The 14,711-nt window shown below is 37.4% G+C and overlaps 1 protein-coding gene across 19 annotated transcripts in view; it reads right to left on the bottom strand.

Annotated features, from left to right (window-relative positions):
• LOC108047635 (small conductance calcium-activated potassium channel protein) overlaps positions 1 to 14,711 on the bottom strand; it is a 67,114-nt gene that overhangs the window by 25,727 nt on the left and 26,676 nt on the right. For 14 of the 19 annotated variants that reach the window (XR_001769445.1, XM_017127902.2, XM_017127898.2 and 11 more), the window contains one exon: positions 243 to 388. Coding sequence is in view for 18 of the 19 variants with exons in the window: in XM_017127902.2 (XP_016983391.1) it covers positions 243 to 388 (146 nt within the window). In the remaining variant the exon portion in view is untranslated. Of the gene's footprint in view, positions 1 to 242; positions 389 to 11,235; positions 12,257 to 14,711 lie in introns of those variants that run through there. The other 5 variants (XM_017127906.2, XM_044460985.1, XM_017127910.2 and 2 more) reach the window with 2 other exon arrangements.

The raw sequence follows: 14,711 nt of genomic DNA, 5'->3' as shown, positions 1-14,711 counted from the left end.
TATGTTTCCTATTAATATACCTCTCAAAATATTCGATTCTATTAAGCTGGATTACTATTTTTGACCTGATCATCCTTCACAAATAGTTTGGTTGTTTACATCGATATTTTTTTTAAGGTGTGGAAACTACTAATCAGTTTGGAATTGACTCTAGGTGGAGGAGTTTGTCGAATGGGCGGGGGAGGTTGATGAATGCACGCTTTTGTGGATACATACTCTACTGGCGGATCGGCTATACATACATTTCATACCTAGGGTAGTCTGAGTGGATACCCACTAGTGCCTCGGCCGCTTCTTCGTTGCATCCAGATGAGATCTGTTCCCGGTTCGCAATGGAAGGTGTTTTCATCGAGCCAGGAATTGAGAGTGTCGACGCCGGTTTGCGGAGCTAGAATTTATTTATTTACAAATGCATTATTAGGAATGATTTGGTTTAAAGGATAAAGAAAATGGTGTTTGGTTCTGGTTTGTGCTCGGGTGCTTAAGCAACTAGCATTGGGTGAAAATCTATGTAAGTAAAATCGAATTCGTATACTTTACCATCAACTTAATTAAGTTTTATTTCTGGAACTTGTTTAACTTGTTTAGTTTTATTTGCTATTAAGGGAAGAAGATAATGCTTTACCGCCTTAAAATAACTTTCCTTACAGGCTTTATTTTATGAACCTTTGCCACTGTTTTATGGTTTTAATTTTGAAAACCTCTGTAGTTTTTTTTATGGTTCTTATTAAAAAAACCTTTGCAATTCAAAAGCCCTCCGTTATCTCTCCATTTGAATAACAAATTTCACTTATGAATATCTCCAATTTGAGTTCCCTTTACAACCCACATCTTCCTGCCAACCGTTCTTTATCCTCCGGAATGACGACATCATCACATGCCGCATCTCCATCTCTTTTCCTTGGTTCTCATCTCAATTCTTGATTCGGTGTAAATCCAATTATTTTCGTCTAACCAAAAATAGACGAAAAAATTCGAGATGAAACCGGGAATTGAAAGGGCGGGCGGGAAATAAGAAGAAATCCACTTGCTTTTTGCTCTATCTTTATCTGGCTAAAAGATAGAGTTTTGCGTGAGAGCAAAAACCCAAGGAGCTCCTCTTCATGCTTTTCCTTTGTATATGTTCGAGTATATGGCCTAATGGTCGAGAAAAGTGAAAAGGAAAAAGCGGCGTGTGTGTACATTTGGTCTTCATATTTAAATGAAAACTAAAAGATAAGTAATCTGCTTTCCTACTTGTCCTTCAATATGGGTGCGGTTTTGCATAAGCGGTGTGGGTGGAAAAGAGAGAGAGTGTGGAAAGAAAGTAGTAAAAGTCGTAAACTAGGCACACACAAGCACACACAGCGAGCAAAAGGGAGACGGAGTCCCATAGGACTGCCTAAAATTCAGCTTGGAAATAAAATTCATTCCTTTCCTAGCTCCTCTTATTTTTTTTCAGCTTGAATTTAAGCTTCCTTTTGCCTTTTAACTGCTCACTCAGTTGCTAAATCCAAATATTTGTTTATAAAGAACAGCTCAGTCCCCCATTTTGCCCGCCTTATCTTTTGGAGGCACCTTCTCTATGGGAAAAAAGACTACGTGACTGGGCGACAAGGCTCGAGCTTAACTTGTACTTCACTTACGGGATCTTGGGAGAAATGGCGCAAAAAAATAGGAAAACCGTACTGGAGGAAAAAGGGGTGTCCAAGGAAAGCAAGCAAGTTGAGTGCTAAGTACATAGCATAATTTTTAATTTCACATTCTGCAAATGTCTCTATTTTTACTCGAAATGTAACTTAGCTGCACACAGCTCTCGTTATTTCTCATTAAAGCTGTATTAAAGGTGCACTGAAAAAACATGTATTTATTGATGAAGGTATTTGAATAATAATAATCACTTCAAATAATTTGTATTTAAACAATATGTTCGAAACAATGTACATTTAAAAAAAAATCTGTAAATATTTAATATAAAAGCTCATATCTCTGATATGCTTTTCTATATCTCAAGCACTACTTGCAAGGTCACACTAAAACATATAATGTGGCCATACTACGCGTTCCTTGCACTTTTTACGGCAATTTGAGCTCATTTTATATAATTATTATTGTATAAATTGTTCCGAAGAGAAACTTTTGCAAAGTGCGGCTTTTTATATTACATTTTCAAGTATAAAACATTCAAAAACCTTTCTCTTTATATTTTCTTTCTCCCACTAGAGCACTCATACACACATTTGTCTATTTGCAAGTGCAGAATGCTGTCGCTTTGAATGGGTAAAGCCATAATCAGTTTTTGGCTTTCGCAGTTTGTCAGTTGCTCGGTGAAAGCCAGCCACTCCCCTGTAATGAAAGCTGCCTGCTTTCTCTCTCTTAGGTCTTTGTGTGTAAGTGTGTTAGTGCTTGTATCTCTGTATTTGTGTGTTTGCCCCAACCTGCATGTATGTGTGTGTGAATTGGTTTATGTTAAGTAGATTTGCTTGAATGTGGCTCCCGCTCCTCGTGCAGTTGTGTTACTTGTGTCACTGTTTAAGCCAGCTGAAAGGAGATGAGCCAAAGTTGTCCGACTTGACTGGGATTTCCTGAGCTCCGGTCTGCAGCGAAACATAGGGGGCGATCATGTGGATAATTTGACAGATTCGTGGGCGTGGATGTGCTGCTCTTTGACCCCGGTAGTGTTATCATAATGGAGTGAAACGACAAATCGGAGTGCCATCGTTTTGTTTTCGTTCGATTGAGTGGCAGTCAAACCGTAGAAGATGTTCAAATAAAGAGCTACTAATAAAGTGATATAAATTGTTTAAGGGTCTAGGTTTTTTTTATTTGGATTTCCGTTTTGTTTTATATTCTGCTTTTAATAATTTATTATCAGAATTTGCACCTTAAAAAAATGTTACCAATAAAATATCATTCTTTTTAGGGCATGGAATTAAAAAATTTTAACGTAAACATTTGGTAATATAAAAAATACCATTAGTTATTAGTCATAAAAATATAAATTCCAAATGCACTATTAAAGTTTTCTTTTTATTGAGAACCTAAAGAAAATTTATCACCCCACTATTGTATTTTAGCCATACGACCATGTATCTTGACAGTGTGACCATGAACCTAAAAGAAACATGCACACTGCTGTCGAGTTTAAGATTTTAAAAGCAGACACCAAGAAAGTGTATCTAAACATCAAGCTCAGTGACACTTGAAATTTCTTAAACCTCTTCAAGGACATCTTCTAATTCGGGCCAGTAAACACGATTCAAAACACGATTCCCAGCCCTGCCTTTACAATCAGCATTTACGGAACATTTCCAACCAAAATCTGGGAAAGACAAATGGAGGAACTTCGAGGGGGCGACGGAAGGGGAAAAGGAGACACTGAGTATCCGAATGTCGTTGCCACAATTGTTTGTTATCGTTTGTTTGTTGCGTGCTGGCCGCCCAACCACCCACTTTTTCGGCACCCCCCACCCCACCAAAGAGCCGCACACACGCACAATTTCGGGACTCACGCAACGAATGGGTGGCGACGGGCGGTGGGCGGAGGGTCGCTCGTTTTCGGGGGAGGGACACACACGAGACCAACGTCAACATCAACATCAACGCCTACTTGTCAGCAAAGGGTGTGGATTTTCGGGGGTGGCCAGCGAGGTCCTGTTTCGCCCCGTCTACACAAATACATATGCAAAAAGAAAAAGGAAAATTCTATTTTTCGGCAGATGCGTGAGTGTGTTTGTCTGTTTTTCGGCTGTCATGTGCTCATGAAAACACCAACGAAAAAAACAAAAAAAAAAAAATAATAAAAACAAAACAAATTGCGCATATTCTAGGACATCTAATGTCAATGATGTTAATTGGATTTCTTAATTAAGTTGAAAAGCGAAACGGGAAGTGGAAAACCCCAAGCAAAGGCAAAAAAACAGCAAGCAGGAACACTCAGCAGCAGATTAAATAAACGCCTCGAAGGAAGTCTTTTAACTTGAAAATGTGGCAAGTTTTGGAGCGAGAAATAAGCTTTTTGGGAGGCCTTACAATTGAGAGACCACCGAAAATAAATTTAACGCAAACCCATTTAGCCAAGTGAAGTGAAATGAAAAGCCATTGAAGAATGAAATGGGAGAGAATTTTAATTTACACGGAATTTCAAATGCGGAATGTTATGAATAGGATAACTTATAAAACCAAAACGATGATGGCATTTCAACTATACAGAAAACAACATATTATTTGCCACTCGTGGAATTCAATTAAATCAGTGGAAAATGTGAGAATTCATGAGTGTTTAAACAAACATAATCAAATTTTAAAATCTATACAAACATGTAGAGTGACCACAAATAACATTAGCCAAGGGGCCAATCAACATAGGTTATGGCCAATGGCCAATTTGGTTGGAAAATTGACTTTGCTTTTGTTAACTAGTATGTTAATCTATAATTTCCCTTCATTTTTTTCGTGAATGTTTATTTAAAATTTTAAATACAGAATCGGGTTGTATTTCAGGACTTCATTCCATCAACATATTTTATTTCTAAGTGTTGATTTTATTTGCTAATCATTGAACAATTTGATAGTAAACATTTTACCAATACTGCAGATAAATTAGACACAAGAAATATACCTGATATACACAATTAGTTGGGATGTTTTAATATAAACAAACTTAGATTTACTTAATTGCAAAAACAAACTACAGAATCCAGTATTCGAGATAAATTGACACTTAAGTCTTTCAAGACTAACTTTACAAACAGTGGAATTAACGGGTTGAAAAGTTTATCACGAAAGTGCAATTTTGTTGGGTAATTTTCCGTCTTGTGTGGCAAAGTTTTGTTTTGAAGTACTTTGGTAAGTAATTTCGATTGGGGCCCAACCCCATTTCCCATTTTATCTGTCTCATTTTAATTTCTTTTTTTTTGTGTTTTTTTTTTTTCGTTGGCCGATCACGCACACAAAAGAGATGTTGGCATTGGCATTTAGCCGATGCCACGCCCCAAAATTATTTCTCACCTGCGTTCTCACCTCTAACCAAATTAACATACTCATTGCCGACACACAGTTTATGAGCTTCGCATGGACACGCATACTTTTTCAGTTAACAGAGCTAGCACACATACACATGAGCGGCGAAAGGAAATTGGTGGAAATTATCGAGTTTCCTATACAAAACGCGGCCAGCACGCAAAAACGAAGGGCGAAAGGCAAAAGAAACGAAACTAGGAGAGAAAATACGAAACAAGCGACGAAATTGGTAACGACTGGTTGGAAAATCCAGGGTGAAGAGGTCCTGAAGTTAGAGTTAACGATACCGATTAGGCTCAGCCTCATATACGCATGTGTGTTTGGGTTTCTGTGTGGGTTTTCCCTTCGCTTTTCGGTTTGCCTTGGTTTCCGTTTCCGCTTTCCCCCGATTTCCACCGCCTGCCCCTGGCTCGTTGTTGCCTAATAAATTTAGCGTAAGTCACATTACATTAAGGTTACGTTTTCTTTTCCTCACCAGGAAACCCCCCTCCCCAAAATCTCTGCCTCTCTGTCGCTCTGCTTGCCGGAGTGCAGGAAATATATAATGAAGTGTTCGCTTTGTTGGAGCTTAATTAGGCGGATAAGTAATATTTTTGCCCTGCCTTGCGCACCCTTAAGAATTTTTCCAGCACAGAGAAAAAATGTATTAATTTGCTTATAATAACATGATTTTATCCATGATATACATATGTGAAAAATCATTAGCATACTTTTTAGCTTTTTAAAATGTATTATACATCTTATTATAGCTATACATTTTCTTTATTTATATGGGTTTTTCCGTAAAATAAGTTAAGCTTTTTTCCTTTGGAAAAATGTCCTTTAAAGGAATTTTCGGAATAATTTTTTATTTGTATCTACTTTTGATATAAACACAATTTCTTTGATTTGTTTTTATAAATAATTATTATTTGAAGTTGTTTAAAGAATTTTTTAGACTTTTCCGAATAGTTGTAGACCCTCTTGAATATTGGATATTTATACACCCAAAAGTGTGATATTAAAATTTTTTTTTTTTTTATTAAAATAATATGATTACAATTACATTTTCCAATATATAATAATTCAAAGCCATGAAGTCAAGACTATGAATTTTCTCACTATGTTTATTGTGTATTTGGGTCTTGAAAACTTTGAATTACACAATTAGTTCACCCTGAGTGCACAATTTGGTCAATTGGGAGTTCCTCATTTTTTTGTTTTTTAAGGAACTGTGTGGGGCGGGTGACTGTGGTTAGTTTGTAGTCGGTCTTTCATCACTAATCAAATCGGTTCCATATGCGCTAACCCCGAACCCCAAACGCCTATTGATTGCCGGATCCACCGACTCGCATATATAACAAGCCCTAATCAGGGGGCGTGGCGAATCGGGGGTACTGAGGCATAAAGGCTGGAGCGTGCCAAAACGACGCATTCATTTAATATAATAATGATAACTTGACAATGGCTGGAAGACGTCTTCGAGGCAAACCCCTCCAAGGCGACTTGAATATAGCTAATGTCAATGGGCGGGGCGTGTCGCTGGGCCGATATATATATATTTATATATATGTATTTATCGAGGTGTTGGTCGGACTTTGCATGTTGCAGGTTCTTATGATCGAAAATCAATATATCTAACCCTATTGTTGCCGCTCACACACACATCGCTCAGTCCGTTGAAATGCGAAAAGACAAACGCAAGAATCGTTAAGGTGACTCAAGTAGAGAGGAAAAAGCCACGAAAAATAATAGAAATTGTTGAGGAATTGAAAATTGTTTACTTTCGACTTGTGCGCCAAAGTTGACACACTTAGCGACTGCATAATGAAACGACTGGCAATGAAACATATTAAAAATACAAAAAGGAAAAAAGTCCACACAAAAAAAAAAAACAGAAAAAGACGGCAAAAACTCAAATATTTGCCAAACCAAAAAGTAAACATGGGGGCAAAAATATGAGGGGGTAACTAGAAAGTAGGCATTGTGGGTTAAAGCCAAAACTATACGGAGAAAAATCATGGTAGAATTATTTTGAAAAATGTTTAAAAACCGGTGCATTTATAGGACATATGTTTATCCAAAATAATACTGATTACTATTAAAAAGTACAAATATTTATGTTTAAAACACAGTTTTATTTTATATCTGGTTATCTGCAATCCTATGAGATTCAATTTATAATCAATAAGCAATCGTAATAATTTAATTAAATTGGAACATTGAATAAAAAAAAATTTAAGCTATAGCTTTTCATATGTTATAGAAATTTCTGTCATAAATACAATAAAAGTAGTTTTATAGAATATCTTTTAGAGTAATTTCAAAACAAAAAAAAAATCTTTTTTTTAAATGTAAAAAATAAAGGTTGTTAATTTTCAAAACATAAATTTTGAAATCACAATGATAGGTCGATAACATTTTCTCTGAGTGCAATGGAAATAGGGGCGGGTGAAAGCCTAACCAAATAATTAATAAACAAACGATACCAAATAGACAGAGCCATTCGCCTGGCCTTGACTCGAATGTTTTCACTTTTGGATGAGCCGCAAAGGGCGTAGGTGTGTGGATTTGATGGCGCCGCTAAGGTCTAAGGGGGTGTTGGAGTTAGACTATAGACCAGTTAGTCTAACTACTGCGGCTAGCTGAAGGTTAGACCCAGTTAGGGTCGCATGCCCGCTCAATTATCCAGAGGGAAATACTGAAATGCAAATAACAGGCGGCGGAAAGGCGAAAGGTTCAAAAAGGGGAAAGGGCAACGAAGGGACGAGCAATTTGGTTTCATTTACAATGATTTGCTTCCGCCATAATGACAAACAACTAACCTATATATGCGAGCAGGTTCGAATTGATTCGATTGCAATTGAAGTTTAACTTGCTGTTGATTTTGTCTTGAGTGTGTGTGTGATTTTGTTTTTTTTTATTTTGTTACAGGACATGCCAATATGGCGGTCATGGCCACGTGCTGATCCCCATTGCTTAGTGCGAAAACAATAACAAAACTTTCAGCTCACACACGTGGACAGGTAAGAGTATAATATGGCTGGAAGTATCAAAAAACATCTAACAGGCGGTTTGGGAAAAGCGCAGGGAAAACAGAACAGACATCCATCTCGGGCACGTGTCGCTCCACGTTTGCTTATATATATCCAGGATGTATTGTACACTGTCGGAAACAACAATGGCCTGGCCTAAATATCGTACAAATATGTTTTTTTGTGTCGTAGCAGCTTGCTAAGAAAAGATTTTGTCAAATTCTTCCAAAAACAGGAGTCAAACATAAGTCAAATACAGATAAATTTTAAAACTCTTATTAATTTGTTAAGGTTTAATAATCACAGAGAAAAAAATATACTGAAAATGTATTTTATCGGCAAACAGATCTCGGTGTTAATTTCCGCAATTTAAATATATTTATCAATTACAGTGAATTTTAAGTTATAATATAACGCCCTACAAATATATATTTTATGCTTTCCTCTCTGTGTATGTGCGTTTGTCTGTGCTGAGGCATGAAAATTTAATCCCTTAAAGAAATGTTTCTCAGCCCGGAACTTTCTGCGCTGCAGATTTGTTTATACGCCTGCCCATAACGCGAACGTTCGAAAGGCGAATTTGTTAATTGAAAATTTTTTAATTTTGTTATTTTTCCACCTTCAGTTGTACGGCTGTCCCGTCCGTCGGATTCCACAAGAAATATATAATCCTACCAACAACAGAGACGTACGTAAACCCTCGACCAAATCCCATTTCAAGTGAGTTTAAGGTCTTAAGGCCAAGCCTGATTGAGTAACTTAATAATTCAGAATTGTTTGCAGCCAGTCGGCCTCATTGGGATTTGCATCTTTTTAAGCGGCGAACGTGGACTTATGCGGCGTATGCGTTATCTTTCGAGAGCCAGTCGCCCACTTGGCCACGCCTGCCTAATAATAACAACAATAACAGCAACAGCAAACGCTGGCAACATGACGTATACGCAATATCCAACATTTAACATCCACCATCCGCCCCGTTGCCATTTATTCTTCTTTTCCTTTTTTTGTGCGTTTCCCCTCTTGTTTTATTGTAGATTATTTGGAGTTTTTCACGTTTCGCTGCTCATTTCGTTTGCTTGGCGCTTCGATGCCCTTATCTTGGCCATTGTTGTTACATCCACGGCCTTACATAACAATCACCCAACCACCCAGCCACCCACACACAGTGCCACTTGCGGTTTATCAAACGAAGCGAGTTGCATAAGATTGCCATTGCCATGGCCATTGCCACACGAAAAAATGCCATTCTATTTGTTTTTTTTTTCCTTGTTTTTGGCCAAAACTGTCAGCCGGCTAAAGGATAAGGCTAACGCAAACGCACAAACACACAGCGGAGGCATGTGACAAAGTCACGAAAAAGGAGAGAATGGGCAAAGGAAATGTCAATCAACAAGCCGGAACTGAAACTTAATGCAACCGGCTTGGAATTCCTACACCATCGAAAACAGCAACAGAAACTGTCATAAAAACCAGCAGAAAAACAAGAGAAAAATGGGAAAAACCCAAGGGAAAAACCAAGAGAAAGCCCAGAGAAAAGATGGGCACATGAAACAGTTAGATGAGGAAAACCAGGTAAGACAGGGCCATGTGCTGCCGGTTAAATGGGTTGACTTGAGCCAGTCTCCAAGGGCTGTGTCTAGGATAACTCAACTCGAAGTGTAGCAAAAGGACCAAAAAAAAGAAGAAGTATGGGGGCAACATACCGAGAAAGGGAAAGAAAGCATGGCCAAAATGTGTCGTAACTCTTAGCCGGAATGCTGAAGAGATATGACAGCCCCTTCCTTTTTCCCTCCAGAGACTGTAATTATATTAATATTATCTCTCTTACTTTTACTTTGAAATTTACACGAGATGTTTTTCGTTGTTTTATATAGTCCAATATATATTGGTCGCTTAATGATGGACTTTACTCCGAACTTGTGTACTTCATCTGCCTTTCATAAAATATTCAAGGCGCAAAAAAGTTTATGGTTGAACCAAAAAAAGTTTGAATCACTCTTTGAGCTTCTTTCTTTTGCGCCCTTCCATTACTCACATATTGCAATATATACAAATATATATATACCTATATCTTCTCGTCCAAACACATATGCGGGAAAATCATAAATTTTGCCTACTCTTCGTCCGCTTCGCTTCAAAGTTTTCCCTCTTTTTCTGATTATTTTTGTTTTTTTTTCTTTTGCCGAGTAGCGGGCGCCGATAAATATGCTACGTTTTCCATCAAAGACAGGAGGCTCTATACTTTTTTGAATGGTTTGTGGTGGTGTCAAGATATATTCAATAAAGTCTATTGATATTTTGAACTATTGGTGTAGTTCTCTGCCGTTTTTATACATTATACATTGTGTTGATCGGAACTATTGAATTTGTTCTATTGAGATTTTAAACAATGAGTCTGCCAGGATACTATTTTGATTTGCATGGTTGGTTTTCTATTGTTTTCAGCAATTCTTGGTAATGGTAACCTAACCTATGTGCTTTTAATTGTTTAATTCTGAAGCTTAACATTTTTCGACAAATGTTATATGTTCTTCCCTTTTTTAATATAAACGAGAGCTATAATCTATGAAAATATAAAATTGCTTAATATATAAAAGCAAAATAAAAGCAGTACATTAAAATAACATTATATTACATTTAAAGTAGGATTCCTATTTGCTTTACTTAAGCTGGCAATGCTTATTTTGAACCCAAGAATGTATATAACTTATTGATCTTTCAGGCTTAGGTCGTTTTATTACTATATTTTTTAAAAATAGAAGAATCATTCAGTTCAGGTTTTTTCTTTGGGAATATAATGCACTTTTCTTTCGAAACCTCTTCAAGGAGATAAACTAGATTGAAGCTTTCCTTTTTTTCCCGGCTTTCCTCCCACTACCTTTGCTGACCAATTTTTGGCTTCAACATCTTCATAGAGTTTGGCAAGATATTTATCTATGGATGGATGTTGTGATAAATTACTTTTGCCTTTGTTCCGGGACTTTCCCAGCTCTTTTTTCTTTTTATTTTTTCTGTTTTCTTCTACTTTATGAGTCTTTTATGTGTATGCCTCCTTTGGCTGTTTTTTATTGTTTCCTTTTACTTTCTTTTTAGCTTTAGGCGATGCTACGCCGGCAGAAGCGTAGAGCTACTCCCGTTTTTTGACACTGCTATTTTATTTGTCTTGTGCTTTTGTCTGTTTTTTATGCCTAATATTTCTCACTTAATATTATATGAATACCTTAATTCGCTTGTTGTTGTCTTCGTGTCTTCCTCTTCTTCTCTTTTAACTTTGGTTTATTTGTTAGTTATCCCTTTATCGCATTGTTTCGTCTTTCATTTTCAATGTTTGTTCGCTGCTGTTGTGTGGGTGAGGGTGTGTGTTTGTGTAAGTGTGTGTGTGAGTACCGGAATCCGGTTAAAAGGTAAGTAACACTATTTCTTCTCTATTTTTTATCGGTTGTTGTTGTTATTGTTAATAATAACAGTTTCACATACACGCACGCACTGGAAAAAAACGGGACTCGTAAACGTAATTGTAAGTGTAACGATAACTGTTATTGTAATTGTTGTTGCTGTGGCTATTATCGGATATTAAAAATACTGTTTCTGACGCTGTTCATGCATGCCTTTTTTGTTGTTGTTGTAGTTTTTCGTTTCATCTGTTATTTATATATTTTGTTATATATCTTTTGTTGTTGTTGTTGTTATTATTGTATTATTATTTTTCGCTTTCGAAGGTTTAGCTCTTCTGCGCTCGCTACGTCAGCCATGGGTGTAAACACAATACAGACTGAAACAGAAACCGACCGAGAACTGAAACGAAACGATACGAAACGGAATCTTCAAAACGACGCTGTCGCCGCGGGCAGCGACTTCGGCAGCGACACCGGCAGCAAGAGCAACGAATAAACTCGACCACAATTTTTCCCGTTACGAAGGAGAGTGAAAAGAGCGAAGAGAGTAGCCGAAAGCCAGAGGCAGAACAGAACACCCGATCTCTTCGCTCCCAGATCCCGTTACCAAGCCACGGTTGATAAATAGCCACAGTGAAACCTCCGAAATGGCAGCAATTTCAAGCTTGGTTAACGCCAAATAATCAGCAGTTCAAGACACATATGCAGCTCAACCTAATAAGAAAAGCATATACATAGATAAAAAATTGCAACTTCACTAATGGCCTAGAAAAGCTGCAGTAATAAACAATCGATCTGCACAAAAAAAATGCATAACTTTAATTAATCAAAATTTTACCGAACTTCGCATTGAATGAAAGTGGAATTCCGAAACAAAACTTAACTTTTAAGATGACTAAAGTATGTTTAAAGTCCAAATAGCTGAAACAACCAACTGTTGGCGTTTAGAATATAAAAAAAAAACATACAAAAACAAAATTAACTAAGTATCACAAAATTGTCTAGCTTAAGAAATCCTATACAATTGTAATATAGAGAAAGAAATTCTTAGCTTTCAAAATATATTTGTATACACAAGTAAAAGAAAATTTTTTATTTTAGATGTTCTACTGTACTTCTAAAAAGTGAGCAGCTTGCAAAGAAGTGTGGGTTTGGGGTGTGTGTGTGTGCTTGTGTGGGTGTTCTTCTTCTTTGGTACCAGATTTGCCTGTCAAAAACTGTCTTTATCAGCTGTCACAGTCGACGACGCAGTCGCTGCGCTGTTTCGGCTGCCATTGCAATTGCAATTATTCTTTTTTTTTTGCCTATAATGAATTGGCATTGGCATGTGTGTTCAATTTGGCGGCACGCGAAAGGAGCTCCAAAAATTCTGAGGTAAAAGAGAGAAAGTGTGTGTGGGAGAAAGTCGGAGAGAGAGTCGGCGCTGCCTCGCCTTTCACTCGCTCTCTCTCTCTCTGTCTCTCTATGACTGATTTCCAATCCACTCAACTTTGTTTCACTCTCTTTCTATCTCCCTTTCACTCTTTACAGTGTGCTATGGCCATCTTGCTTGCACGCACCCACGAATACACGCACAAAGCAGCAGGACACCCACACACACACTTATAAAATAAGCAGCGACCGCGGCAGAGAAAATGGCAGAGTCGGAGAAATAGAATCGAAAGGAAGAAGCTGTCGCTGCTTCTTCTTCTTATTCTTTGAACTTTGAGCTTTGGTTATGGCTTTAAGTTTTTTTTTCATTTTTGTTTCTTGTTTCATTTTCTTCGGTTAACAATTCAGCATAATGGTCGACTGACACGCGATACGAAAATCAAAATTGAACTTTGCAAGTTAATCCTTTTGCGGTTACACACAGACACACACATCGAGAGATACTCCTTTTCGGGCATTCAAAATTTTATTTTAGAAAGAGAAGCAGCGGTAAAAAACAGAGCCGTTTGAAAAGGGGGAGTTTGTAGATTTAAAAAAATGGACCTCAAAATACTAAAATTGTTGTCAATTATAATGGGTAGTCTGAAGCAGTCGTAAAATAATATAAGAGGTAAAATATATTTCCCTTTTCTAGTTAAATGAAAAAACAATGCAATTTATTAATTTATTTTAAGAGGTGACAGAACGTACGTTTTTAAATTAAACACTGACATTTGTAAGATGTATTTTAAGTAGATTTAATATAAGGGATTTATTTTTCTCTAATAATATTCTTAAGCTAGAAAGCTGGTAAAGAATTACCAGAGTCTTCAGTTTTTTAGAAAAAAAATCTTAAGGGGGAGCCTGGTCCCCCAAAACCCCCTTTGGCGTGCGCCAGAGCGAGAGAGGGAGGAAAGAAAGAGAGAGCGGCTTTGTCCGTGGCCTTCGGTTGGTCCTGCGCATTGAAAAACTCCGATTTGCGTAAGGTGATGGTCTCCGCGGCCTCCCCATCCATCTTTTTTCCCCCCTCTACTACGCCCCCCTTAGGACCCCGGTACTCCCCCAACATCCAGGCAATCCCAAATGGATGCTCAATTCAAAGTTCCAGCTACGCGATTTCATTGTCATCGGCAATTGCCGCTGCTCCAGTCGTATTCGACTATAGTCACGTTGTTCAGCTATATTTTGTGCATGCAAAGGAAATGCGGTAGGCCCTCGATAAGACATAGTTCGGAAGGAACGGAAAAAACATTTTTTTCCCAAAAAATGGAATTACAAAATAACTGCTTTCTTATTAATTTCCTTGAACCCAATCGTATAACAATAATTCGTCTCTTCTTAAAATTAACTCTAAAGTAATTAGAAAAAAATGGTTTAATTTATAAACATAGTCAATGTATATTGCCTAAGATTCGAAAAATGTACATAAAGTCAGATGATTCTATTCAAATAGAGTCTCAATCGTTTACACACGAAGAGTATTGTGTGCCTTCGATATGGAACTTTACATGTAATACATTTTAAAAATCACATTGTCCGTTTTAGACAGGCTTGACTGTGCGCCCACCTCGCACTACCACACACATACTCGTACATCACACAGATACGCCCGCACCAGCACACTCTTAAATAACGCTCTCACAGATACGCGGATGCATTCTTTGGCGCTGATGAACTGACAAATGAATTGGCCTAGCAACCGAAGTTGATGGCATAGCAACGCATCCCCACAATCTTCGAAATCCACCCACTTTCCCATTCATTCCAGGCCTCTTTAATCCTTTAATTCCGCATCCGTAATCATAAGGAATCATTTAAGCCATTGAGAAATTCTAATTATATTGCACCTGCACTTAATTCAAGTGGTTAATTCATTGTCCTGTTTAGTCAA

Source organism: Drosophila rhopaloa, unplaced genomic scaffold, assembly GCF_018152115.1.
Source record: "Drosophila rhopaloa isolate 14029-0021.01 unplaced genomic scaffold, ASM1815211v1 contig_3, whole genome shotgun sequence".
Classification (NCBI taxonomy): Eukaryota; Metazoa; Arthropoda; class Insecta; order Diptera; family Drosophilidae; genus Drosophila; species Drosophila rhopaloa.
This window is presented reverse-complemented; position numbering and strand designations above follow the sequence as displayed.